The 26,935-nt window shown below is 42.1% G+C and overlaps 1 protein-coding gene across 1 annotated transcript in view; it reads left to right on the forward strand.

Annotated features, from left to right (window-relative positions):
- LOC106577952 (astrocytic phosphoprotein PEA-15) overlaps positions 1 to 25,731 on the forward strand; it is a 52,366-nt gene extending 26,635 nt beyond the window's left edge. Inside the window, exons 2-4 of the mRNA XM_014156433.2 lie at positions 18,024 to 18,198; positions 18,523 to 18,678; positions 19,425 to 25,731. Coding sequence (XP_014011908.1) covers positions 18,027 to 18,198; positions 18,523 to 18,678; positions 19,425 to 19,489 — 393 coding nt within the window. The 5' untranslated portion in view covers positions 18,024 to 18,026 and the 3' untranslated portion in view covers positions 19,490 to 25,731. The remainder of the gene's footprint in view (positions 1 to 18,023; positions 18,199 to 18,522; positions 18,679 to 19,424) is intronic.
- The last annotated feature ends 1,204 nt before the right edge of the window (positions 25,732 to 26,935 follow it).

Consider the following 26,935-nt stretch of genomic DNA (forward strand, 5'->3'; position numbering starts at 1 on the left):
CAACTGACTACCTACTGACCAACTACTGACTAACCACTGACTAACTACTGACTAACCACTGACTAACTACTGACTAACTACTGACTAACTACTGACTAACTCCTGACTAACTACTGACTAACCACTGACTAACTACTGACTAACTACTGACTAACCACTGACTAACCACTGACTAACCACTGACAAACTACTGACTAACCACTGACTAACCACTGACTAACCACTGACTAACCACTGACTAACTACTGACTAACCACTGACTAACTACTGACTAACCACTGACTAACCACTGACAAACTACTGACTAATTACTGACTAATTACTGACTAACTACTGACAAACTCCTGACTAACTCCTGACTAACTACTGACTAACTACCGACTAACTACTGACTGACTAACCACTGACGGACTACTGACTGACTACTGACTAACCACTGACTAACTACTGACTGGCTACTGACGAACTACTGACGAACTACTGACTGACCACGGACTGACTACTGACTGACCACGGACTGACTACTGACTAACTACTGATGAACTACTGACTAACTACTGATGAACTACTGATGAACTACTGACTAACTACTGATGAACTACTGATGAACTACTGACTAACTACTGACTAACTACTGACTAACTACTGACGAACTACTGACTAACTACTGATGAACTACTGACTAACTACTGACTAACTACTGACTAACTACTGAACTACTGACTAACTGCTGACAAACTGCTGACAAACTACTGACTAACTACTGATGAACTACTGATGAACTACTGACTAATACTGATGAACTACTGACTAACTACTGACTAACTACTGACTAACTACTGACAAACTACCGACTAACTACTGACTAACTACTGACGAACTACTGACTGACCACGGACTGACTACTGACTAACTACTGACAAACCACTGACTAACTACTGACGAACTACTGACTGACCACGGACTGACTACTGACTAACTACTGACAAACCACCGACAAACTACTGACCAACTACTGACTAACCACTCAATAACTACTGACTAACTCTTGACTGACTACTGACTGACTACTGACTAAGTCTTGCCTGACTACTGACTGACTACTGACAAACCACTGACAAACTACTGACTAACTACTGATTAACTACTGACTAACTACTGACTAACTACTGACTAACCACTGACTAACTACTGACTAACTACTGACTAACTACTGACTAACTACTGACTAACCACTGACTAACTACTGACTAACTACTAACTAACTGCTGACTAACTACTGACTAACTCCTGACTAACTCCTGACTAACTACTGGGTGTCTTTTAGTATTGAGGTTAATAATGTGTGTGTGTGTGTGTGTGTGTGTGTGTGTGTGTGTGTGTGTGTGTGTGTGTGTGTGTGTGTGTGGGAGTGTGTGTTTCACCACTGAACAGTAATACCATATGTCCTCTATCAGCAGGGGAGGCTTTTACCTGTATGTAACACACACACACACACACACACACACACACACACACACACACACCAAAACACATACAAACTTTGCCACAAAGTTAAAAGATTCCAAGTAATCAACAGCTTCTCTCTCCCCTGTGAGTTATATCATTCAATAATAATCCATTTTTAAAAAGGCACACGTAGCCTACGTATAAATACACACACAAACTATCTAGGTCAAACAGGGAAGAGGTGTTGTTCCGTGAGGGGAATAGATGAATAGAGAAGCATCTGGAAGTTCAAACAAAGGATCCAGCTCAGGGAAGCTCAAATTTCAACCGTTACCACCTCTTCTAATATCCAACAGTTGTTTTCATCTGTAGGTAATAATTCATGAAACATTCTTACCAAATGTTTGTATTTTTATTTAACCTGTATTTAACTAGGAAACTCAGTTAAGAACAAATTCTTATTTGTTTACAATGACTGCCTAAAAGGCAAAAGGCCTCCTGCGGGGACAGGGGCTGGGATAAAAAATAAATTAAATAAAAAAATAGGACAAAACACACATCACGACAAGAGAGACCTAAGACAACAACATAGCAAGGCAGCAACACATGACAACACAGCATGGTAGCAACACAACATGACAACAACATGGTAGCAAAACAGCAGCACAAAACATGGTACAAATATTATTGGCCACAGACAACAGCACAACGGGCAAGAAGGTAGAGACAACAATACATCACTCAAAGCAGCCACAACTGTCAGTAAGAGTGTCCATGATTGAGTCTTTGAATGAAGAGATTGCGATAAAACTGTCCAGTTTGAGTGTTTGTTGCATCTCGTTCCAGTCGCTATCTGCAGCGAACTGAAAAGAGGAGCGACCCAGGGATGTGTGTGCTTTGGGAACCTTTAACAGAATGTGACTGGCAGAACTGGTGTTGTATGTGGAGGACTAGGGCTACTGTCACGAGTGCTGTCTTCAAATTCCCTGTCATATAGGAGCCAAGGCGCAGCGTGCCGGTAATTCCACATCTTTATTGAAGGAAACCGAAACCAAAACAAGAAATAGGTACGCAGCAAGAAACGTAACGCACTGTGCCGTACACACACAGAAATAACAATAACCCACAAACACAGGTGGGGAAAAGGCTGCCTAAGTATGATTCCTAATCAGAGACAACGATAGACAGCTGCCTCTGATTAGGAACCATATTCGGCCCAAAACAAAGAAATACAAAAACATAGAATGCCCACCCCACACCCTGACCTAACACCATAGAGAAACAAACCCTCTCTCTCAGGTCAGGGTGTGACAGCTACAGTAGATTTCTCAGATAGGGGGGAACGAGGCCTAAGAGGGTTTTATAAATAAATTAGGCAAGTTAGGTCAGATAAGAACATAGCATATTCTAGTTTCTGGGCATTCTTATTTACAACTGCATTGGTGTTTGTGTACTACTGTATGCCACATTACATCCTTCTCTCATCCTCTCTCTCTCCCTCCTCTACATCCCTCCCTCTCCACAGTGTGTGTGTGATTGAATGTGTATCTGTGTGTGAGGAGGAAGTTAGTTAGTCTGTTTGTTGGACATCTCCCATGGTTTCTGTTTGACCTTAGACCCTCATCTTATACAACAGCTACCGCCAGTGAGCATCAGTATGCCCGACACACACACACACACACACACACACACACACACACACACACACACACACACACACACACAGTCATCACAATTGTTCAAAGTTATAATAATTATTATAAATGCAACAAAGGACAAGGCCTAAGAGGGTTTTATAAATAAGCATCAACCAGAGGGTCTTGCGACGGGTATACAGAGATGACCAGTTTACAGAGGAGTGTAGAGTGCAGTGATGTGTCCTATAAGGAGTGTTGGTGGCAAATCTGATGGCCGAATGGTAAACATTTAAGTCATTTAGCAGACGCTCTTATCCAGAGCGACTTACAAATTGGTGCATTCACCTTATGATATCCAGTGGAACAACCACTTTACAATAGTGCATCTAAATCTTTTAAGGGGGGGGGGGTTAGAAGGATTACTTTATCCTATCCCAGGTATTCCTTAAAGAGGTGGGGTTTCAGGTGTCTCCGGAAGGTGGTGATTGACTCCGCTGTCCTGGCGTCGTGAGGGAGCTTGTTCCACCATTGGGGTGCCAGAGCAGCGAACAGTTTTGACTGGGCTAGACGTTCGAACATCTAGCCGTTCGAGAGCACCCTTACATGCCGATCTATAAATTATGTCTCCGTAATCTAGTATGGGTAGGATGGTCATCTGAATCAGGGTTAGTTTGGCAGCTGGGGTGAAAGAGGAGCGATTACGATAGAAGAAACCAAGTCTGGATTTAAATAACGTAAGAAATAACACAAAGAAATGACTGCAAAGTTGGCTAGGAGATAGAAACAGGGCGACCGTGTTTGTCGGCGCCATCTCGTGTGTGTTTACCCGTGTTCTCTCATCCTGTTCAGAGAGGAAATACATATTGAGACATTGGCAAAGCCCTATGGGAGTTTAGATTATCAGGAGTGCAGCTTGTGTCTTTGGCTCTGTCCCAAATGGCATCCTATTTTCTATATAGTGCCCTAGTCTTTGTGGTTTCTTTTGTTGTGTTTATTATACAAGGATCACAATACCATACAGAGTTATAGAGAGAGGAGAAACAAAAGGAGAAAGAAAGAAGAGGCATGTTCTCCGGTAAAGGAAAGGAAACCGGGAAGTGGACATAGACAAAGAGAGAAAAAGCGAGAGAGAGAAAAGATACAAAGAAAGACATGCGGGAGCGAGAGAGAGATGGGGAGAAGGAGAGAGGGACAGAGAGTGAGAAAGAGAGGGAGAGAGAGAGAGAGAGAAAGAGGGACAGAGAGAGGGACAGAGAGAGGGACAGAGAGAGAGAGAGACAGAGAGGGACAGAGAGAGAGGGACAGAGAGAGAGAAAGAGAGAGAGAGAGAGAGAAAAAGAGGGACAGAGAGAGAGAGGAGACAGAGGGACAGAGACAGAGAGCGACAGAGAGAGAGAGAAAGAGGGACAGAGAGAGAGAGGGACAGAGAAAGAGAGAGAGAAAAAGAGGGACAGAGAGAGAGAGCGACAGAGAGAGAGAGAAAGAGGGACAGAGAGAGAGAGGGACAGAGAGAGAGGGGGACAGAGAGAGAGAGAGGGACAGAGCGAGAGAGGGAGAGAGAGAGAAGGAGAGAGCAGGACAGAGAGGAGGACAGGGAGTGCAATAGGGACAGAGAGAGAGGGATAGAGAGAGAGGGACAGAGAGAGTGCGAATGGGACAGAGAGTGGAACAGAGAGAGGGACAGAGAGAGGGACAGAAAGAGAGAGGGACAGAGAGAGGAACAGATAGCGAGTGAGATAGAGAGGGAGAGAGCGGTACAGAGAGAGGGACAGAGAGAGGGACAGAGAGAGGAACAGAGAGAGGAACAGAGAGAGGGACAGAGAGAGAGAGACAGAGAGTGAGCGAGACAGAGAGAGAGAGAGAGAGAGAGAGAGAGAGAGAGAGAGAGGGAACGAGAGAGAGAGACAGAGAGAGAGAGCAGTAGAGAGAGAGAGAGATAGGGGGACAGGTAGCGAGTGAGACAGAGAGGGAGAGAGCCTGAGAGTGAGAGAGAGGGACAGAGAGAGAGGGACATAGAGAGAGAGACAGAGCAAGAGAGGGACAGAGAGAGAGGGACAGAGAGCGAGATAGAGATGGAGAAAGTGGTACAGAGAGAGGGATAAAGAGAGGGAGAGAGACAGAGAGAGACAGAGAGAGAGAGGGAGAGAGCGGGACAGAGAGAGAGGGACAGAGAGAGAGGGACAGAGAGAGAGCGATAGAGAGAGAGAGACAGAGCGAGAGAGGGACAGAGAGAGGGACAGAGAGAGAGGGACAGAGAAAGAGAGAGATAGAGATGGAGAAAGTGGTACAGCGAGAGGGACAGATAGACCCACTGAACACACACACTCCCACTGTAGGGTAAATAGGGTTGGAGAGGAAGGGAACATATTGTTTTTAAAGACTGGTTGGCCGGTTGGATGGATCGTTTAAATCCTGTAGCTGTCGAGGAAGGCAGTTGGAAGCATATGGCATGATGGGGGAGTGAGAGAGAGAAACAGAGTGAGAAACAGAGAGAGGGACAGAGAGAGAAACAGAGAGAAACAGAGAGATTAGAGAGAGTAACAGAGAGAGAAACAGAGGGAGGGATAAAGAGAAACAGAGAGAGAAACAGAGAGATAAACAGAGAGAGAAACAAAGTTAGAGGAGGAGAGGATGTGGTAGAGAGGGTCAGGGACGTGGAGAGGAGGAGAAACGAGGAGAAAGAGATATAATTATGTTTACATACCCTACATTACTCATCTCATATGTATATACTGTACTCTAGACCATCTACTGCATCTTGCCTATGCCGTTCGGCCATCGCTCATCCATATATTTATGTGTACATATTCTTATTCATTCCTTTACACTTGTGTGTATAAGGTAGTTGTTGTGAAATTGTTAGATTACTTGTTAGATATTACTGCATGGTCGGAACTAGAAGCACAAGCATTTCGCTACACTCGCACTAACATCTGCTAACCATGTGTATGTGACAAATACATTTGATTTGATTTGAGAAGGAGAGGAGAGGCAAATGGCTGTGACCTTAAGCGTGGCCTTTAACCTTTAATTGGCTGTGGTGAGATCAAATCTTAATTTGGTGTGTGGGCGTGCGTGCATGGATTCACATGACAATGCTTAATTGAAGCCCTCTAGCTGTAAAACAGAGAACAGACAGAGACTCAGTCAGTGGAATAGTGCTTCACTGTTAGCTCATTGTCCCCCAATATCGGACAGCCCCTAACTTCAGACACTCTCTAGCGGTTGGAGGATCACCTCGAGCTCAACATTTAAGTGGCCTAGAAAATAACGGTACGTTTTGCGACTAAGACGCCCTTCTCGCTAGCTGACCACTGATTTTTATTGCAGTTTATGTGTGTTGTAAAATTCAACTGTGTGACAGATAATTTAATATCCAAATTTTACCTAAATGATTCATTTATACGTTAGTATTAAAATGTTATCTACTTTCTCAAAACACAAGATTAGTCTGTAAAACAAATAATGTGACTTTATTTGGTTCCAACACTGAAGAAGATGCTGGTGATGAACCATTTAAGAGTCTACAGGAGGGCGCACCGGGCTACGCAATGAAAAGTTGACAGACAAGTATTTTTTTTTTACTGGAAGGCTAGCTAACTAGTCAACTATCTAGTAAACACTTCGGATATGAGGTTGTTGTCTCTTTTTTGAACAAAATTAAATGGATATATCTTGTAATTGAACAAAATAGTAAGGTGGCCAATAACTGGGGACCGTATGCCGATAATACCGGACGTATTTTTATTGCTAAACTGCTGCTAGTCGTAGTATTTCCACTGAAATGTTAAACATGCTAATTGCTAATACGTTAGCTAACATTTTTACCGCACCAATAATCACAAAACATTGATGGCTTGATCACAAGATAACACTGTTGAAGTTCATATATTTCTTAAACGCTGTTGAATATGCCGATAATACGGGATGCTAACGCTAGTATCAGACATACGGTATTGTTCTCGAAAAATGACAATTGGCATTCAATAGCCCAATTGATTCCCAAGTAATCTCAAACCGCTGGTAAATTGGAATTAGTTTTAGGAATGAGTCATGAATCAAGAGTCATGAATCAACTGTCACAAATGTTAAAATAATATGTGAATATAGTATAACCAAATAGTATTATTCTTTCCATTTCAGTTGGCCACCGGTCTGTAGTGTAGTTTGGGCAAAGTGGATCTGTGTTTAAAGATGTTGGAGTCGTACCTTCTGTTAGCTCCAGAAGTGTTCCGCAGGGTGTATCAGCCAGCTGTGTGTGTGTGTGTGTGTGTGTGTGTGTGTGTGTGTGTGTGTGTGTGTGTGTGTGTGTGTGTGTGTCTGTCAGCGACACAGCAGTGGACAGAGATATGCTGTGGCACCATGCAGAGAGTCTGAATTGCCCCCTGTTGTCCTGTCCTAGTTTTGGGAGTGGGTGTTTGTTTATGTTTTGTTTTCAGCAGCTCCACACCATGCGACAATTCAACACTGTAGCAGAGAAGGAAAGTGGGGCTGCCGTGGAGGGACTGAGTTTAGAAAAGATACAGGATCATTTAAGATTATGAGAGTGAATAAAAGAAAGACTGATTGAGGCATAAAAATATACTACAGTTTACTATAGAATACTACAGTACTTACTATTGAATACCACAGTTTACTATAGAATACTACAGTACTTACTATAGAATACTACAGATTACTATAGAATACTACAGTAATTACTATAGAATACTACAGTTTACAATAAAATACTACAGTACTTACTATAGAATACTACAGTTTACAATAGAATAAAACAGTACTTACTTTAGAATACTACAGTTTACTATAAAATACTACAGTACTTACTATAGAATACTACAGTTTACTATAAAATACTACAATACTTACTATAGAATACTACAGTTTACAATAGAATACTACAGTACTTACTATAGAATTCTATAGTCAATTTTAGTATACTGTAGAATATTATACTATACCCTGTAGTATCCCTTGATCATGGAAAGTAAACCCCGGGAATTTTGAGAGTTTTACTTAAATTCATCAGAAAAGTTAGCTTATAACAGTGAGCCTTTTTTGTGGGATACACATAAGGCAATTCTAGGTCTTGTGGCATATTTTAGTTAAACTATCACCAATTCAATTCAACCCTCTGCATGCACAGTGCATTCTCCCATCACATGTACAGCTGATTCTCAAGATCTTGCACACTAATGAGATGCTATTGAGCCCCCACTACTACACTGTATGAGCCAAGGACTACATGCTTTCTGGTAAGTTTTGATTACAATACTGTGTGGGGTGAATATATTTTATATGACATACATGATTTTTTGTTAACTAGTAAATAGTAGCCTACAGCAGTGTTTAAATCATTTCTAACTTGTTAACAATTTCTGCTAGTTAGTTTTTGCTACCTTGTGGGTTTTAGCTTGCTTGAGCCTGCTAACTGGGGACTGTTGATTGACCTTTTTCCATACGTGTTTCATTTTAAAACATGTATCTTACAAAGGAGTTGTTCAATCTAACTGCTTAACTATTTATCTGTACATGGAATTGTATTTGGGGTTTTTTAAACATTTTTTTTCTAATCTTTCTAATCTAGCTCATTCCGCTGTTGCCTCCATCATCCTCCAAATCCCACCAACATCAGCCACCTCAGAGCGCAACTGTTCCTTGTTTGGGAACACACACACCAAAACAAGCAACAGGCTGACCAACACAAGAGTTGAAAAATTGGTGGCCGTCTGTGGAAATGTTAGGCTTTTTGAGCCTGACAATGAGCCATCCTCAACAAGGTTGGAAAATGACAATGAAGATGAGGCCTCAGAATCTGATGTTCAAGAGGTGGACATTGAGGAGGTCCAGGGAGAAGACTTGGAAACCTGAGAGTTTCTAGACTATAATTGTACAGATGTATGTTGAAAACGTTTTTGGGATATGCAATGGATCATTGGGGATCATTCAATATTCCCTTTCTTTTGTTGTTCAGTGAAATCATCCCATGTGAAGAGTCGACTCATTTAATTAAAGTAAAATTCATAAATAAAAGGTGACAACAGTTTTTACTTCTATTAGAAGGATTTAATCATTTGCAATTATGTCTACTTATGATAAGGTAAAAGTCTATAATTTTTTCAGTCTATAATTTTAATGGTAGGTTTATTTGAACAGTGAGAGACAGAATAACAACAAAAAAATCCACAAAACCGCATGTTAAAAATGTTAGAAAATGATTTGCATTTTAATGAGGGAAATAAGTATTTGACCCCTCTGCAAAACATGACTTAGTACTTGGTGACAAAACCCTTGTTGGCAATCACAGAGGTCAGACATTTCTTGTAGTTGGCCACCAGGTTTGCACACATCTCAGGAGGGATTTTGTCCCACTCCTCTTTGCAGATCTTCTCCAAGTCATTAAGGTTTCGAGGCTGACGTTTGGCAACTCGAACCTTCAGCTCCCTCCACAGATTTTCTATGGGATTAAGGTCTGGAGACTGGCTAGGCCACTCCAGGACCTTAATGTGCTGCTTCTTGAGCCACTCCTTTGTTGCCTTGGCCATGTGTTTTGGTTCATTGTCATACTGGAATACCCATCCACGACCCATTTTCAATGCCCTGGCTGAGGGAAGGAGGTTCTCACCCAAGATTTGACGGTACATGGCCCTGTCCATCGTCCCTTTGATGCGGTGAAGTTGTCCTGTCCCCTTAGCAGAAAAACATCCCCAAAGCATAATGTTTCCACCTCCATGTTTGACAGTGGGGATGGTATTCTTGGGGTCATAGGCAGCATTCCTCCTCCTCCAAACACAGTGAGTTGAGTTGATGCCAAAGAGCTCCATTTTGGTCTCATCTGACCACAACACTTTCACCCTGTTGTCCTCTGAATCATTCAGATATTCATTGGCAAACTTCAGACGGGCATGTATATGTGCTTTCTTGAGCACATATGGGTACATGTAAAGATTGCTATTTAGCCATTTCACCCTGGTTAAGCTTTGAGACCCATGGTTCAAAAGTGTGTGCACATTCACACATACACTCAGACACGCACACATACACTCAAACATTCACACATACACTCAAACATTCACACACACACACACACACACACACACACACAAGCACACACCATGTCTAAAGAAGAGATATTTTATTTGTAGAAGAGGTCCATGTTAATCCGGCATTGTTTAAAACCCCCTAAGGTCGATGTCCACGCCCCCACCAACATCTAATCAGCATAATAACAGCATCCCCATAAACATATGTCAATTTCAAGCTGGAGATATCTGTTCATTTGCATTGGATGCGTCTCAATCCACCACATCGACCGATGTCGCACTTCCGAATCTGCGGTGAAAGGTGGCAGAGCTAGAGCGGTGTTTGTCAGACCATGAGACATCCCGAAAATCGGTCTTCTCACAAAATTGTCCGTACCTTCCGAATGGTTTGTTCTGCAAACTATTATGAGAGGAGACTCTCATGAACACGATGTTGTTCTCCGTTCTGCTCTACGACCCCCTACAAGCGTCTTGGGACTCCTCTGACGTCGGTCAAGCTGATCTGCCAACTTCTGTATGTAGTGTCAGAACAGTTTGGTCTACACACTAATATGGTGAGACTCTCATGTACACGTATATGTCAGTTGTTCTGTTCTAGGACACCCACAGGTCTCAAAAGACTTGTCTAAAGGTCCCCCGGTACCAGTTGAAAACATGAATGGAAGGATAAATGGATTTTCATGCCATATGAAAGGGTTAAATACATGTTTAAAAAATAATAAAAAATGTTTCCTGATCTTTCTTATCAGGTATAGGAGAGACGTTTCAGAACAAACTTTGTTTTTATTCATTTTTTGGGACTATCTGTTGTTCCATGTAGTGAATCTGTTATTCAACACGTTTGTATGGGCTAATAGCAGTAAGGCCAAAATCTGTGTGTTCTGGCTTAGACAGGGCGTAGACTATTATGGTTCAAAAGATATTGGTCATGGAGCTATAGAACAGTGAGCCTGTGTCCGTGTGTGTGGACATCAGTCAGACGTTGTCACCATAGTCACATTTGTAGAATGGTGTCACATTCAAAAGCTCAAGTCAGTCAGTCAGTCAGTCAGTCTCTCTCCTCTCAATTCAATTCAAGGGCTTTCTTGGCATGGGAAACATATGTTAATAAGTGAAGAAGATAATAAACAAACAATAAAAATTAACAAACACATTTTTTTTTACTATAAAAAACATTAAACATTACTCTCACAAAAGTTCCAAAAGAATAAAAACATTCAAATGTCATATTATGTGCAAAAAGTTAAAGTACAAAAGGAAAAGAAATAAACAGAAATATGGGTTGTATTTACAATGGTGTTTGTTCTTCACTGGTTGCCCTTTTCTTGTGGCAACAGGTCACACATCTTGTCCTCACTCTCTTTCTCTCTATCGCTAGGTAACAGTCTCCGGGCTGAAAGACAAAGCAGGGCCCGGTCTCCATGGCAATGTCAGCGGGGTGAATGGCTTGGGGGGGGGATTATTAGAACAACAGCCCCCCAATCAAGCAGACACACACAGTCCGTATAATGTAAAACTTAAATTAGTAGCCCGGGTGTTTATTTGCTTAAATCACTGAACACAGACAAGCTTCTATTTAAGCCAGGCGTCTATTTCCTTAATGCACACAGATTTTGCCCAGTAGAGGGCGATCGGCTGATTTCTGGGGGTCTGTACTCCCGAAGTTGTTGACTGTTTTTGTGCTTGCCAGTTAGCGAACAGTTCTCAGCTGTTAGCAGCCAATGGCTAGCCGTTTCTTACTGGCGATAAAAATGTATTATTGCCATCTTTTTTTTTTTGTCACTACTGAATAATTTTATTTAACAAATCCAATATTGAACCTCGAAAACAATTCATGGTAATTCATGGTAACCTTGTAAACAATTAATTTAGACATTGAGTTTATTTGAAACAGGACATTTATTTGCTGAAATGTGTGACACTCAACTTGTCAGGTGTGCCTGTGAGAATCTGACTAGTAGAGACCAACAACGTCTCTTCTCTAGCAGTGGAAGTTGTGAACAAAACAATGTAAATATCCAAGAAACACGAGGATACCAACTTCTTTGCCGGTGTGCTTTGCTTCTAAAAATGAAACTTTCATAACTTCACTCACAGTGCGCACAGCCCCCCAGACAGGCAGTGTTGCTGCGCGAGGTGGGATATAACGTCAGGATTCGTATTTCTTTGTGCATTAACAGATATGAAACAAAATGGCAGAAATACTTTGAAAACAGCAACTGCAGTATATATTTAGCTATAAATCGCAAGTTGCACGTGTCCATACTTCTGACAATATTTATGAAATGCTTGCACTGTAGAGCACTGAGAGGGACCCTCCAACGTGGTCGAGTAGCCATGGTAAAAAAGTGATGGAGGCACAGAGAGAGAGAAAGAGTGAGCAAGAGAAAGAGAGGGTGAGAGAGAAAGAAGGAGAGAGAGAGCGAGAGAGCGATAAAGGAGAAGGCTTAATCTCCCTCTCTCGGGTGTGTGAAGCATGTTTTCCCCTCATATTTTACTCGCTGCTTCCTTTAGCTCCTTGACAATCGTGTGTGTATGTGCGTGCTTGACAGCATGTGCCTGCGTGCGTGTGTGAGAACAGTAGGTCTTGTCTGCGAAAGAGATAATAGCACAGTGACATTGCTCTCTAGTCAAATTAACAGTCTCTATGGTGTGCTAGGCTCTAGGCTGCCACACCTGGGTTCAAATAATTTGTAAAACATTTCAAATAACTTTGAGCGTTTACTCTAGCCTGCCTAGAGTTATCAGATGGTAGGGGATTACAATTTTGAGACTATTCTATTGATCCATGAAGAAGGTCAAGCTCAATCAATCACAAAGTGTTTGGAATGATTTCAAATACTGTTTGAACCCAGGTCTGCTAGGCGCTAGGCCAGAAGGATGCCAGGGGGTAGATTTAGCAGTTTAGTCACAGTGGAGAGGGGCTGCCTGGGCTAGGCAGGCAGCCATGTCCCCCCTCTGCACCCTCCTTACACTGGGATGGAGGGAGGGAATGGAGGAGGGAGAGAGAGCAGAGGGAAAGAAACAGAGAAGACCAGCAGAGGTTCTCTCCCCTCTCCAACCTCCAAACACTGGAATAGAGGAAGGGAGGGGTGGAGAGACAGGGAGAGCAGAAGAGCAGGAGACAAAAGCATGTTTGTGTTCATGAGAACGTGCTGGATTTAGACAGGGTGTCTACTATGTGTGGAAGTAGTGTCAGCCTCGTCATAGAGAGAGAGAGAGAGACGGGGTGAAAGAGAATGGGAGAGAAAGGGGGGGTAGAGAGAGAGAGAGGGGATAGGAGGCATGGAGAGAGAGCGAGAGAATGGGAGAGAAAGGGGGGTAGAGAGGGGATCGGAGGCATGGAGAGAGCAAGAGAGAGAGAGAGAGAGAGAGAGAGGGGAAGAATGGGAGGGAGAGAGAGAGGAAGAATGGGAGAGAAATGGGGGTAGAGAGAGAGAGGCTGTAGGAGACACAGAGAGAGAGAGAGAGACGGGGCGAGAGAGAATGGGAGAGAAAGGGGGGCTAGAGAGAGAGAGGGGATAGGAGGCATGGAGAGAGAGAGAGAGAAAGGGGGGTAGAGAGAGGGGATCGGAGGCATGGAGATAGAGAGAGAGAGGGGAAGAATGGGAGAGAGAGGAAGAATGGGAGAGAAGGGGGGGGTAGAGAGAGAGGGGGTAGGAGGCACAGAGAGAGAGAGAGAGAGAGAGAGACGTGGCGAGAGAGAATGGGAGAGAAAGGGGGGTCTAGAGAGAGAGAGGATAGGAGGCATGGAGAGAGAGAGAGAGAGAGAGAGAGAGAGAGAGAGAGAGAGAGAGAGAGGAAGAATGGGAGAGAAAGGGGGGTAGAGAGAGAGAGGGGGTAGGAGACACACAGAGAGAGAGAGAATGGGAGAGAAAGGGGGGCTAGAGAGAGAGGGGATAGGAGACACAGAGAGAGACGGGGCGAGAGAGAATGGGAGAGAAAGAGGGGATAGGAGGCATGGAGAGAGAGAGAGAGAGAGATGTAGAGTAGAGAGGGAAGGACACAGAAAGAGAGACAAAAAATAAGAAAGAGAGCAAGGGAGAGACAGAAAGAAAAAAATGAAATAAGGGGAAATAGACTACACTGTAATGGAAAACTGTAAATTATACAGTCATTTTTTTGCATTATTAACAGTAAAATACTCTGATACGTTTTACTGCAGTATACTGTAAATGACGGTGCATTGTGGGAAAATGTTAAGAATGTTAAGAAAGAATTGCTGTATTTTGAATGGTACTATAATTCAATCTCACAGAATACAGTACCGTACCGTATCTTTGGAGCGCAAAAAACCTTTTGACCACTAGTGAGTGCATGGTATTGTTGTTTCTTGCGCATTAACATATCTTGAGGCGTGCCTTGTAAGACACCCTATTTGTTGCACCCGTGAGGGAGAATGCTGTACCAATTTAACTCATATGTGGTTATAGTGTCCCACCAGTTTAAAATGTATAGGGGACAGATTGGTGTGGCAGCAAGTCTTAAACCTTAAATGTTGGAGCATTTTGCAGTGTCCAGATGGTCTCTTTTGTCCTGTATTTGCTGCCAGTTTAGAAGCCTTTGAAGGCCTCTAGAAGTGCAAGTGATATAAAACACAAAATACTCATTAATATACTGTAATGCACACATACACCCTCCCACCTTCCCAAACACATACACCCTCTCTCCCACACACACACATACACGCCCTCCCAAACACATACACCCTCTCTCCCACACACTCCCTCCCAAACACATACACCCTCCCACCTTCCCAAACACATACACCCTCTCTCCCACACACACACATACACACCCTCCCAAACACATACACCCTCTCTCCCACACACACACACTCCCTCCCAAACACATACACCCTCCCACCTTCCCAAACACATACACCCTCTCTCCCACACACACACACACACACCCTCCCAAACACATACACCCTCTCTCCCACACACACACCCTCCCAAACACATACACCCTCCCACCTTCCCAAACACATACACACTCTCTCCCCCCCACACACACACACCCTCCCAAACACATACACCCTCTCTCCCACACACACACACACCCTCCCAAACACATAACCCTCCCACCTTCCCAAACACATGCACCTTCTCTCCCACACACACACACACCCTCCCAAACACATACACCCTCCCACCTTCCCAAACACATACACCCTCTCTCCCACACACACACACAAACACACACACCCTCCCAAACACATGCACCCTTTCTCCCACACACACACACCCTCCCAAACACATGCACCCTTTCTCCCACACACACACACCCTCCCAAACACACATTGTCACATAGCCCTGCGTTGCATCCCCTCTTCCATTCACCTAGGAAGTGTGTTTCCCCAGGCAGTCCTCGGTCTCACCTGGGCAATGTGTTTCCCCAGGCAGTCCTCGGTCTCACCTGGGCAGTGTGTTTCCTCAGGCAGTCCTCGGTCTCACCTAGGAAGTGTGTTTCCTCAGGCAGTCCTCGGTCTCACCTAGGAAGTGTGTTTCCCCAGGCAGTCCTCGGTCTCACCTAGGAAGTGTGTTTCCCCAGGCAGTCCTCGGTCTCACCTGGGCAATGTGTTTCCTCAGGCAGTCCTCGGTCTCACCTGGGAAGTGTGTTTCCCCAGGCAGTCCTCGGTCTCACCTAGGAAGTGTGTTTCCCCAGGCAGTCCTCGGTCTCACCTGGGAAGTGTGTTTCCCCAGGCAGTCCTCGGTCTCACCTGGGCAGTGTGTTTCCCCAGGCAGTCCTCGGTCTCACCTGGGAAGTGTGTTTCCCGAGGCAGGCCCCAGGTCTCACCTGGGCAGTGTGTTTCCCCAGGCAGTCCTCGGTCTCACCTGGGAAGTGTGTTTCCCCAGGCAGTCCTCGGTCTCACCTGGGCAGTGTGTTTCCCCAGGCAGTCCTCGGTCACACCTGGGCAGTGTGTTTCCCCAGGCAGTCCTCGGTCTCACCTGGGAAGTGTGTTTCCCGAGGCAGGCCCCAGGTCTCACCTGGGCAGTGTGTTTCCCCAGGCAGTCCTCGGTCTCACCTGGGAAGTGTGTTTCCCCAGGCAGTCCTCGGTCTCACCTGGGCAGTGTGTTTCCTCAGGCAGTCCTCGGTCTCACCTGGGCAGTGTGTTTCCCCAGGCAGTCCTCGGTCTCACCTAGGAAGTGTGTTTCCCCAGGCAGTCCTCGGTCTCACCTGGGAAGTGTGTTTCCCCAGGCAGTCCTCGGTCTCACCTGGGAAGTGTGTTTCCCCAGGCAGTCCTCGGTCTCACCTGGGAAGTGTGTTTCCCCAGGCAGTCCTCGGTCTCACCTGGGAAGTGTGTTTCCCCAGGCAGTCCTCGGTCACATTTCAGTTGAATGCAGTTGTACAACTGAATAGGTATCCCCTTTACCTTCACTTTATTGAGTAAAAATGGCTTTTGATTGAGCATGTGACATTTAAGGTAATGACTGTGTGTGTGTGTGTGTGTGTGTGTGTGTGTGTGTGTGTGTGTGAGAATGAAGGGAGGGCCTGTAAAACACACTGTTATTATACCTCGCTCCTTTGGGCACAGATCTAGGATCACCCTACTATAACCTTACCTTTTGAGGGAAAATGCCACAAACTGACCTGAGATTAGTTTCTGCCAAGAGAGAGTTTACAGTGAAGGGTCTGGGTGGTACTCAGATCCAGACTCATTGCAGAGAAGAAACTAACATCTGTGAGCGTGGCGTTTGGCCGGAGCAAGGAGTCTGGGCAGCTAGGTAAGGGAGAGAGGGCACACACACCATTGCATCTATAGAGCAACCACTGCCCTCTGCTGGTAGAAGAGAATATGACACTTATAGTATTTAGGCCATCCATGAGCCTTGTTCATCACACACACACACACACACACACACACACACACACACACACACACACACACACACACACACACACACACACACAACACACACACACACACACACACACACACACACACACACACACACACACACACACACACACACACACACACACACACACACACACACACACACACACAATCAGACAATAGACTTCGGAGAGATCCACCAAGCATTTGACTTCGCCTTTTCAAGTCTAGACAGTGCGTCTGCATGCGTGCGTGCGTTCATGCGTGTGTGACAACTGAAAGCCATTGTTGTGGATGTCACTCGATGCTCCTTAATCCACCATTACTCATTTTGTATTGTACGCAGATGCCATTGTACAGAAGTCAATAGTGCACACACACAAATCCACACACAGACTTACACAGAGAGATAGACAGAGAGACAGACACACACAGACACACAGCTGTCTCCAATACTGCATACCGTTTTGATGTTTCTGTGGCTTCCTGGCTATGGTAAGTATAGCCACTTTCCAGTCTGCCATCGGTAGAGTGGGAGAACTTGTTGTAACAGAGATCACAATAGAAGGACAGTGTCCAATAGAGTCTCTCTTTCTCTCGGTCTCTCTGTCCCATTCTCTCTCTCCTACTTGTCTCTAAAGAGATATAATTGTGTTCTCAGCTCCATGTAGGGGGTGCCTGTAAACACAGCTCTCGGATCAGAAATAGAACTGACTGTGTTACAGGGTTAAGGGGAAATGTCTAGAGAACAGATCACTGACAGACTAAAGAAATGTAACCACACATTCATGCTCTTATGTACATTATTTAATAATAGTTTACTAGTTTTGGCAGCAAGAGGTTAGCATGGTCATATATCTGTTTGTGCTATCGTTCCACTCTTTGCCACTCCTTGTCATTCCAAGCCTTGTCATGCCAAACTAAGGCTAGCCAGCTGCCTCTGTGACCCTCATTACCTGGGCTGTTTTGGATCACCTTCATCCTGTTTTTTCTCTGATAAAGAACCAGAATTGACTAACATTCATCCTCGCTCTCTCCCCCTCCATCCATCAGACCATGTCGGAGTACAGCTCTTTGCTCAGCGACCTGTCTGAAAACATCACCAATGAGGACTTGGACCAGCTGAAGTCTGCCTGCAAGGAGGACATCACGGAGGACCAGAGCAACACCATCACCTCCTCCAAGGAGTGGTTCAACTACCTGGAGGAGAACCAAAAGCTGGCACAGGGTGAGGGAGACGTTTCCAGGTTTCCCAGCTCAACATTCGGGAAGGGAAAGGGAGGGAGGGAAGGATGGATGGAGGGGAGTGGAGTGGAGAGTGATTTAATTACCTGGCGAAGAATGACAAACTGGCACAAGGTGAGGGAGGGAGAGAGAGAGGGAGAGGAGGGAGCAGGAGGAAGGAGGCTGCAAATGAGCACAGATCTTATAAAGCACGTTTAAGAAAATCTAAAAATGTAATCACGCTGCCATGTTATAGTAAGGTTTACCGTATTTTTGCAAAGATCTGTGCTCTTTTGCACCTTAAAAATGTCCTATGTTTCCCTCACAGATAACCTGTCATACATTGAGCACATCTTTGAGATCTCACGGCGACCAGACCTGCTGACCCGGGTCATCGAGTACCGCACCACGGTTCTCAAGATCTCTGAGGACGATGAGGTCGACACCAAGCTCACACGTATCCCCTCTGCCAAGAAATACAAAGGTCACTTTACTATACCTCTTTTTTTCTGTTTCTAACATTCTGTCCTTTTTTTGTATTTCTTCTTCCTAATTCCTCTTGCCTTAACTTTCTCACTCCACTTTTTGTTTTTTTCTCACTCTTTCTCTCCCTCCTCTCTCCACTTTTTCCTTATCTTTTCTGTTTTTCTCTGAGCTCTCTTTCCTAATCTGTCTCTAGCTACAAACTGTATTTCTCTGAGCTCTATTTCCTAATCTGTCTCTAGCTATAAACTGTATTTCTCTGAGCTCTATTTCCTAATCTGTCTCTAGCTATAAACTGTATTTCTCTGAGCTCTATTTCCTAATCTGTCTCTAGCTATAAACTGTATTTCTCTGAGCTCTATTTCCTAATCTGTCTCTAGCTATAAACTGTATTTCTCTGAGCTCTATTTCCTAATCTGTCTCTAGCTATAAACTGTATTTCTCTGAGCTCTATTTCCTAATCTGTCTCTAGCTATAAACTGTATTTCTCTGAGCTCTATTTCCTAATCTGTCTCTAGCTATAAACTGTATTTCTCTGAGCTCTATTTCCTAATCTGTCTCTAGCTATAAACTGTATTTCTCTGAGCTCTGTCTTCTTTAGTCCTTCCTCGAGGCGTTCTTCTCACTTAACCTCAGATTTCTAAATTCTTTCTTTCTTATTTGACTTTTTCTTCATTTATTTTCAGTCATTTTCTCACGTCTGTTGCAGCAGCTTACTGACTCTCTCTCCACTCTCTATCTCTTTAGATATCATTCGCCAGCCCTCTGAAGACGAGATCATCAAGCTGGCTCCTCCCCCTAAAAAAGTGTGAGGTCTACACCTCTGACCTTTGCACTTTGACCCCTGGCACTCCAACCATCTCGACCCCCCTCCTCCTCCCGCCTCCCCCAGTTCCACTAACACAAACCATATTACCCAGAGACACTAGCAGCACCTCTCCAATCAACCAATCAGAGCGCCATGATGCTTCACCACCCCTTTATCCAAGGCTAAGGAAGAGCTGAAGATGAAAGATGGAGAGGATGAATCCCCCTTGTTAACAGATGTGTTGGTCAGTTTAGAGCTTGTGTACGTACCTGTACTTGTAACACTGTTTTAAGAAAATGTGTAAGTGTGTGTCTGAATGCGTGTCTGTGTGTGTGTGTGTGAGCGTGTGTGTGCGTTCAAACATATCTCTCTTTGTGTTTGTATGGGATCCCCTCTAGTTCGACCTAGAAATGTTGCAGGAAAAGCAGCATTATATCAGATACGGTATTTGCATGACCTGTGTTAGGCCATTAGGATGAACATGCTGCCATTAGGTACATAGATTTGCAACCATATCCTTCAATCAATCTTGCAGTACACTTGAATTGCTATTCCACTAAGAGACAAATCAATGGGAGACTAAGTGAAAATGTCACTTAAGTGGAAGTAGGATTCCACTTAACTTAGCATTATGCATTACGCTTTATCAGTGGAGCAAAAAGAAAGCTATAGTACAGGTGTCATATTTCCTTTACTCAAAACTCAGACGAAATCATCAGATCATTGGATATTAAAAAGTGTTTCGTTAGGTATTCATAGAAAAAGCCAATATTTGCCTTTAGCCTAGCCATAGCATGGAATTATGGAAGAAGAAAATGTGATATTATATGTATTCTTATATTTATATGGTATTACACCATGACAATAGTATCATTTCATCGTCTTTTTTGTTTTGTTGACTTAAAATGAACATGCTATCCTATACCCTATATCGTTATAAGGACCAATAGAATTCATACATGGGGGACATAAAGCCTATAGGCTACTCTCTGTATTGTTCATACTAAGCTTTGAGTATGTAATATATAATTATATAGTTATGTATTATATATTATATATACATATATAATTATATTTTATATACATATATCATTATTGAAAGCTAACTCTAAGGCTAGGTTTAGGCTAATGCAAGCAGGGAACTCTCATTACAGTGCTGTGTAATGTGATTCCAACGGTAATCCAGCGTCTGTCAAATAATATTGTTTTTAAACAGTGATTTTACACAAAGATTCAATGCTCCTTTAATGTGAAATCGTATTTTAAAAAGACACCTTATTGTAAAAACATATACATTGATCAATTTAAAAACTCTATATGAAACACTATCTGATATTAGAAAAACTAAAATATATATATTTTATAAGGATATAAAATATGTATTATATTTACTGTGTTTGAATAAGAATCAATGTCTTTCTGCTCCGAAAGTGCCACTCAAATTCCAAGCCAAAAGTTTTTCAGGACATAAAACAACTGACCAATCAGGGGGAGGGACTACAGTCTCTGAAAGAAATGTAAGGAAATAACAAAATGGTGGATAGAAGCAGAAAAAGAAAAACTGCCGCAATATCATGAAAAAAAAAGTACAATATATAAACCAATGATATACATACATAGTTCATCATCTGCTTTGTGAAAAGCCCAAGTACTGCATTAATCAACAATACACACACAACAGTGCACTACACTTTAAATCAGGTGTGTTAAACTCATTCCATGGAGGGCCTAGTGTCTGCAGCTTTTTGTTTTTTCCTTTCAATTAAGACCTAGACAACCAGATGTGGGGAGTTCCTTACTAATTAGTGACCTTAATTCATCAATCAAGTACACAAGGGAGTAGCGAAAACCCGCAGACACTCAGCCCTCGGTGGAATGAGATTGACAACTGTGCCCTAAATAATCCCTAACACATTTTGGCTCTCAGTCACCATACATAAAACAAAGCAAGATTGTTGATTTAAAAAAACAAATTAGTCATATATGTTACACTGTGTTTCCTCCCTACGAAGAAGTCTTAGCAGAATTCGGTGTACACACTCCATGACAACTAATGTGTCAAATGTGAAAATGTGTGTGAGCATGTGTGGTTGCACCCACACACTTGTACAGTCAGTACACATCACGTTCAATCTCACTCGTAAAGAAGGGGGACTATTTTGCAAGTTTGCTGAGGGCTTCACGACTCACGACTGGTCTGTGTAGATGTCTGCCAAATTAAAGGGTCTAGGCAGGGATACTGATTATAAGTGTGTGAGCTGAGGGCTCCTGATCCTGATGTAACCTTCACGGGGGTCCTAAGATCTCAAAAACACCTATACAACAAACTCTATAATTGCACAGTCACGGCCACCACTTTCTTTGGGGGAAAAAACTGCCTTCTCTCCTATTGCCTCGAAACGCACCTCTCCCCACACCCCCTCTTTCCCTACCCCCAAGTGCCAATGACCAAGACTTTTATTTCCATCGCAGTTTCTGTGATCTGGTTTTGTATTGCTCGCTGTTAAACGTATAGTGTTGGAACTTATTAGTATCCTATGCACTTATCTTTGATATATACACCTCCACATATATTATCCTCATTATGTAAACCAGGGACTGTAATCATGAAATGCTTTAGAATAGGATTCCTGATCTAGGATCAGGTCCCCCTGTCTATATAATCATTATGCATTATAATCTGAAAGGCAAAACTGATCCTAGATCAGCACTCCTACTCTGATACTAATGAATGCGTCCCAAACTACTGAACTGAGTCAAAAATAGTATTGTAAATATATTCAGGGCGAGTTGTTTGTAAGGTTGATTGCCAAGCAAGCCCCCCGTAGGAAGCCAGCACCCCTTTATGGTGAAGCGGTGGCTGCTGTTAATGAACCCTGTGCCAAAATGTGTAATCTGATCCTAGATCTGTTGTTTGGTGCGACTTCTAATCTACTGTAATTTGTGCTGAATGGGTTATGGTTAGGATTATCTGTTGCTAGGGAGCAGCAGTTCGTATTGCAGGCAAGGGCAATCAGTTGTACTTACTGCTATGATCTGTGGGTGCTGGTAGACAGGGTAGATATGTGCTCACCTTGCTGGAGGAAGAGTTTGTGTCAGATGACCATTATAGATCCTCTTAGGCTTACTATTTCACTTACTACTAACAGCTCTGAAGAAAAGCAGAGAAATTGTCATAACAGTAATAGGGAGTTATAAACAAAGTGTGTCCAAAAACAAAAATACATATTTTTAAATATTTTTTTTGTAGATTTTTAAGAGGATCGCAAGGGAGGTGTTTTTTTGTCTTGTTTTTGTTTTGTGTGTTAAAAAAGATACTTAAACAGTAAGTAGGGATGTTTGAATCTGTGTTTGTGACCATGTTGCTTAGGTATTTTTTTCATGTCAGAATTCCACAATGGTTAATGGACTGTGCCATGTTAGCGATTGTGTGGTAGGATGTCAGTAGATAGAGTGATGGGTGAACCTCACACACACACACCGATAAACTCAATAATACAAATCAATTGCCCTGTACCAATAAGGACCAACCTTCACTTTACAACATTCACGATTCTCCTCATATCTAAACACATTTGTATTTGGGATTGTTTACGTGTTGTTGTAGCTACTGTAGCCTATGCATATTTTTATATTTCAGCCCAGAAAATGAATTCAAGCAGTGAGGAAGTTGCCATATGTTTTACTAAGAATGCAACCCCCCCCCCCTCATTCCTGTTCTCAGAAAAAAACACTGAAAGCACCTTTCTCTCTTTCTCACTTCCCCCTCTTCCACATATCCTCTTCCACTCCCTTCCTCCCTCCCAATGGCAACTCTGATATAGTCCTTTCCCCATTGGCTACAATGCAAAGACAACAAGGAAGGACTCACACTGTGTGAGATACAACCATAGGTTCTTAGGTGACGTTTTAATTTCTTGGTTTCTTTTTAATCCAAGCTTACATATGCCAAGTACAGTAAAATTGATAGAACTGGTCGTAGCTAAGAAGGCAGAGAAATTGTTCAATTCTGATTCATTGGGGCTTTATGACATCAGCCTAATGTTCTATACCTATGGTAAAATCTCAAACCCATAAGGCTCTGTGTGGATTTCATATCTTTCTGATTGGTTAGAAATGATGTGTATGACATCGTTTAGCTTTTTATGTGGCCATTGGCAGATACAATAACTACATATCACTCACAAATGATGTCAATTTGGAATTCTGTGTACCTATTACATATCAAGTTACAAAGAAATGCTGAGAAAAATATATATTAAAAAATGCAACAAAAAACTATAATAATGATAATAACAACAATAATAATAAATATAGCATATATGACAAATATCTAAGAATATAACCAAGACATTCATAAATTAGAATTATATTTTTAAGATGTACAACAAAGCTTACCGTTAAAATGAGCTCATCAAACTACAATTTAAATTCAAACTTTTCAAACTACAAGAGTTTTACCTTGCCCTTTTCCCTTAGTTTGCATTCAATACACTTAAATTATGATTGAAGGAATTTTAAAGTAGTTAATTTTCCTACGTTTTTTCTTTTCTTTTTTATTAGGTTGTACATATATATTGTGAATGTATATCCATGTGTTTGTTTTGTAATGGATTAATGTATTTAATGCCAATATATTGTTTGTTTTTGTATTTTTTTAAGTATCCTGATATGTTAACTAACTGGAGACAAATCATGGGATAAAAACGTGTCACTTAGCTGATGTTGAGTAAGAATTTATATTACAGAGACCACACTTCAATTTAGCTCTCTATCCATGTTTTAATCTTTATATATGGATTTAGAGGTTGCATTGCTTTTAATAATTAGTAGATATGACCAGCTTTTCTTAAAAAACAACAAACAGATTATATTCCAGTATTTTATTTCACATTTATTTTTATTCTTATCATTTGATGTATTTAAGGGCAGCAGGTAGGCTAGTGGTTAGAGCATTGGGCCAGTAACCGAAAGGTTGAAAAACCTGTCGATGTGCCCTTGAGCAAGGCTCTTAACCCTAATTTGCTCCAGGGGCATCAAACTACTATGGTTGACTGACCCTGTTAAACAGCACATTTCACTGCACCGATCCGGTGTATGTGACAATAAAAAGATCTTCCTTTTTTTGGGTGGACTACACACCCAAAATACACCCAAGATTATCCAGACAGTTGCTAAATTACAACAGAAGATCCATTGTGATAATCCCTTCACATCATTGTTGTGGCTTTGTTGTTTTTAATCGGATTATTGTCATTGTTTTTGATAGAAATGCTTTTCTTTGTTGTGTCGTGAAATGCAATGATCAATTGGTAGGCCACTGGATAGAAAAGCAAAAATCAAAAGAACTCTAAATACGTATTCTCACTCAGAAGTTTGTTCCTTCATTTAATTTTTTTTTCTCCTGTAGAATAAAGTGTTGATCTGCAGTTGTGACCACATGGATAGATAGATAGATAGAGACAGAGGAGGGGGGATTTGGGGTCAGTGAAGTGCAGTGAACTAGTGGATGAAGACCCTCGTCTTAATATCCAATGACAATAAGGTCTGCGAGAGGAACAACTTACTGGGCTTATCGGATTTAATGGGTTTCTACAGGTTAGCAGTTTACACTTTCGAGAAGTGTTAACAAAGTGCACGACCCCACATTGTGGTTTTTCTTTATCTGTAATAGATTGAATCAAGGGTCTGAGTTGGATTTGAAGTAGCTGGTGAACTATAGATTACAAAGGTTTTAGGATGAATTCAATATTTTACAACTTATGGTTACATGGTTCCTTACCATGAAACCAACCCGAAACATGGATTACAGTTTCTGTTTCCAAAGAATCCTATGGAAGGAACCATCTGCCATTAAGTACTGAAATAAAGAACTTCTAAGGTGTTGAATGTTCACAACTTGCACATGATGCTGTACAATAGGCTAGGCAGGTTGTGTTGGCTATGTTTGTGTGGAGTTCTGTGTTGTTAGAGAGAAATTAGTGAAGTTGAGGATGTTGAATGTCTGAAAGATTTGTTAAGGAGAAACAGCAATGACAAACATGCTTGATTTTACAATTACCACTGTTCATCTTTGAACCATGAGAGAAAGAGAAAGATTGGGTTAGAAAAAGAGTGAGAGAGCAAAAATTATTTTTAATTGTGCACATGCTTTTTTAAACCATCTCTATTCAAGCCTCTAGGACTAAATAACAAATGTGAAATGTGAAAATTGACAAATAAATGTTTACATTAAGCAAGCTTTCACACCAGAGAAAAAAGTGCCAACTTTAGTTTAGTTGCTTATATGTGCTGTTGACATGAATGAATCCAAAAATGGTATGTGTACTGAACAATCTCTCAGAGGTTACACTCCAAAAATCCACACTAGCATACTATCTAGATTGCATTCCAGATAGGCCACATACATTGCTCCAATGTATGTGGAGTATATTAGTGTGAATATCGGGACGGAACCTCGTTAGACGGAAGTTGAAGATGGACGTTTTTGGTGGCTGTAAGAAACCATTTTAAAAGTGTGTGCTTTTGCATTAGAGACTAGCTAGCGGGATTTGTATGTCATTTTATGAGGTGCTCAGTGAGAGGTGAGTTCAACAAGGTGAACTGTTTGCGATTGTTAGCTAACAGAAGCTAACACATTCCATTTTGGTTTGTGTTAGTTGCAAATATTCACTAACATTAGCTTGCTAACAGGTATTAGCTAGCTAACAGCCAACAGGTAGTGTGCGGGAAACATAATAGCATATTAAAGTCTGTTGCTGGTCTAAACTTCCACTACAAATAATCATGTGGTGATGTAGACGTTCTATTACATGTAGTAAAAATAGCAAAAATCTTTTTCTGTTTGAATATTGTTGCTCAACTGCCACAGTAATCCCTTCAAAAACGTACTGTTTACGGCTTCTCTGTAACACTGGAATGTTCATTTGAATCGTTCATCTGAAATTGTTACTAGGTAGAATAATATGTTCGCGGCAAATGAAATCTTTGTTGAACTCCCCTCGTGCCGGTGTCAGAGACGTATATTTAGAAATGTTGACAAATCACCAGCCATGTTAGCTCCCCATTATTACATGGGCAATATTGACAAATAGCAGGTCATTGAATTGTCTACATTTCACCAATGCTATAACTGAACATCTAGGATTACAATTACAATCCAAACATTTGTCATGAATGGATAAATAGAATGCTCAAATGTGCTTTCCATTCTAAAAGTTGGCCGAACTCTCTAAATGGGTTTATCAAGACTCTGATCAAGAAGTGAATAAAATTTAATTAACAAAAACTACCAATTTTAGAAGGAAAAACATTGTGTATAATAACCATAAATCGGTAATCAATATGATTTGCGGTGAGGGACTTCAGATGTGCCAAACATATGAGAGGCTAGCTAGCTAGCTAGCTGGGCTAGAAACATCTGTCTAGAAAAATGAATATTCAGTCAATG

The sequence above is a fragment of the Salmo salar genome, chromosome ssa18 (assembly GCF_905237065.1).
Source record: "Salmo salar chromosome ssa18, Ssal_v3.1, whole genome shotgun sequence".
Lineage (NCBI taxonomy): Eukaryota > Metazoa > Chordata > Actinopteri > Salmoniformes > Salmonidae > Salmo > Salmo salar.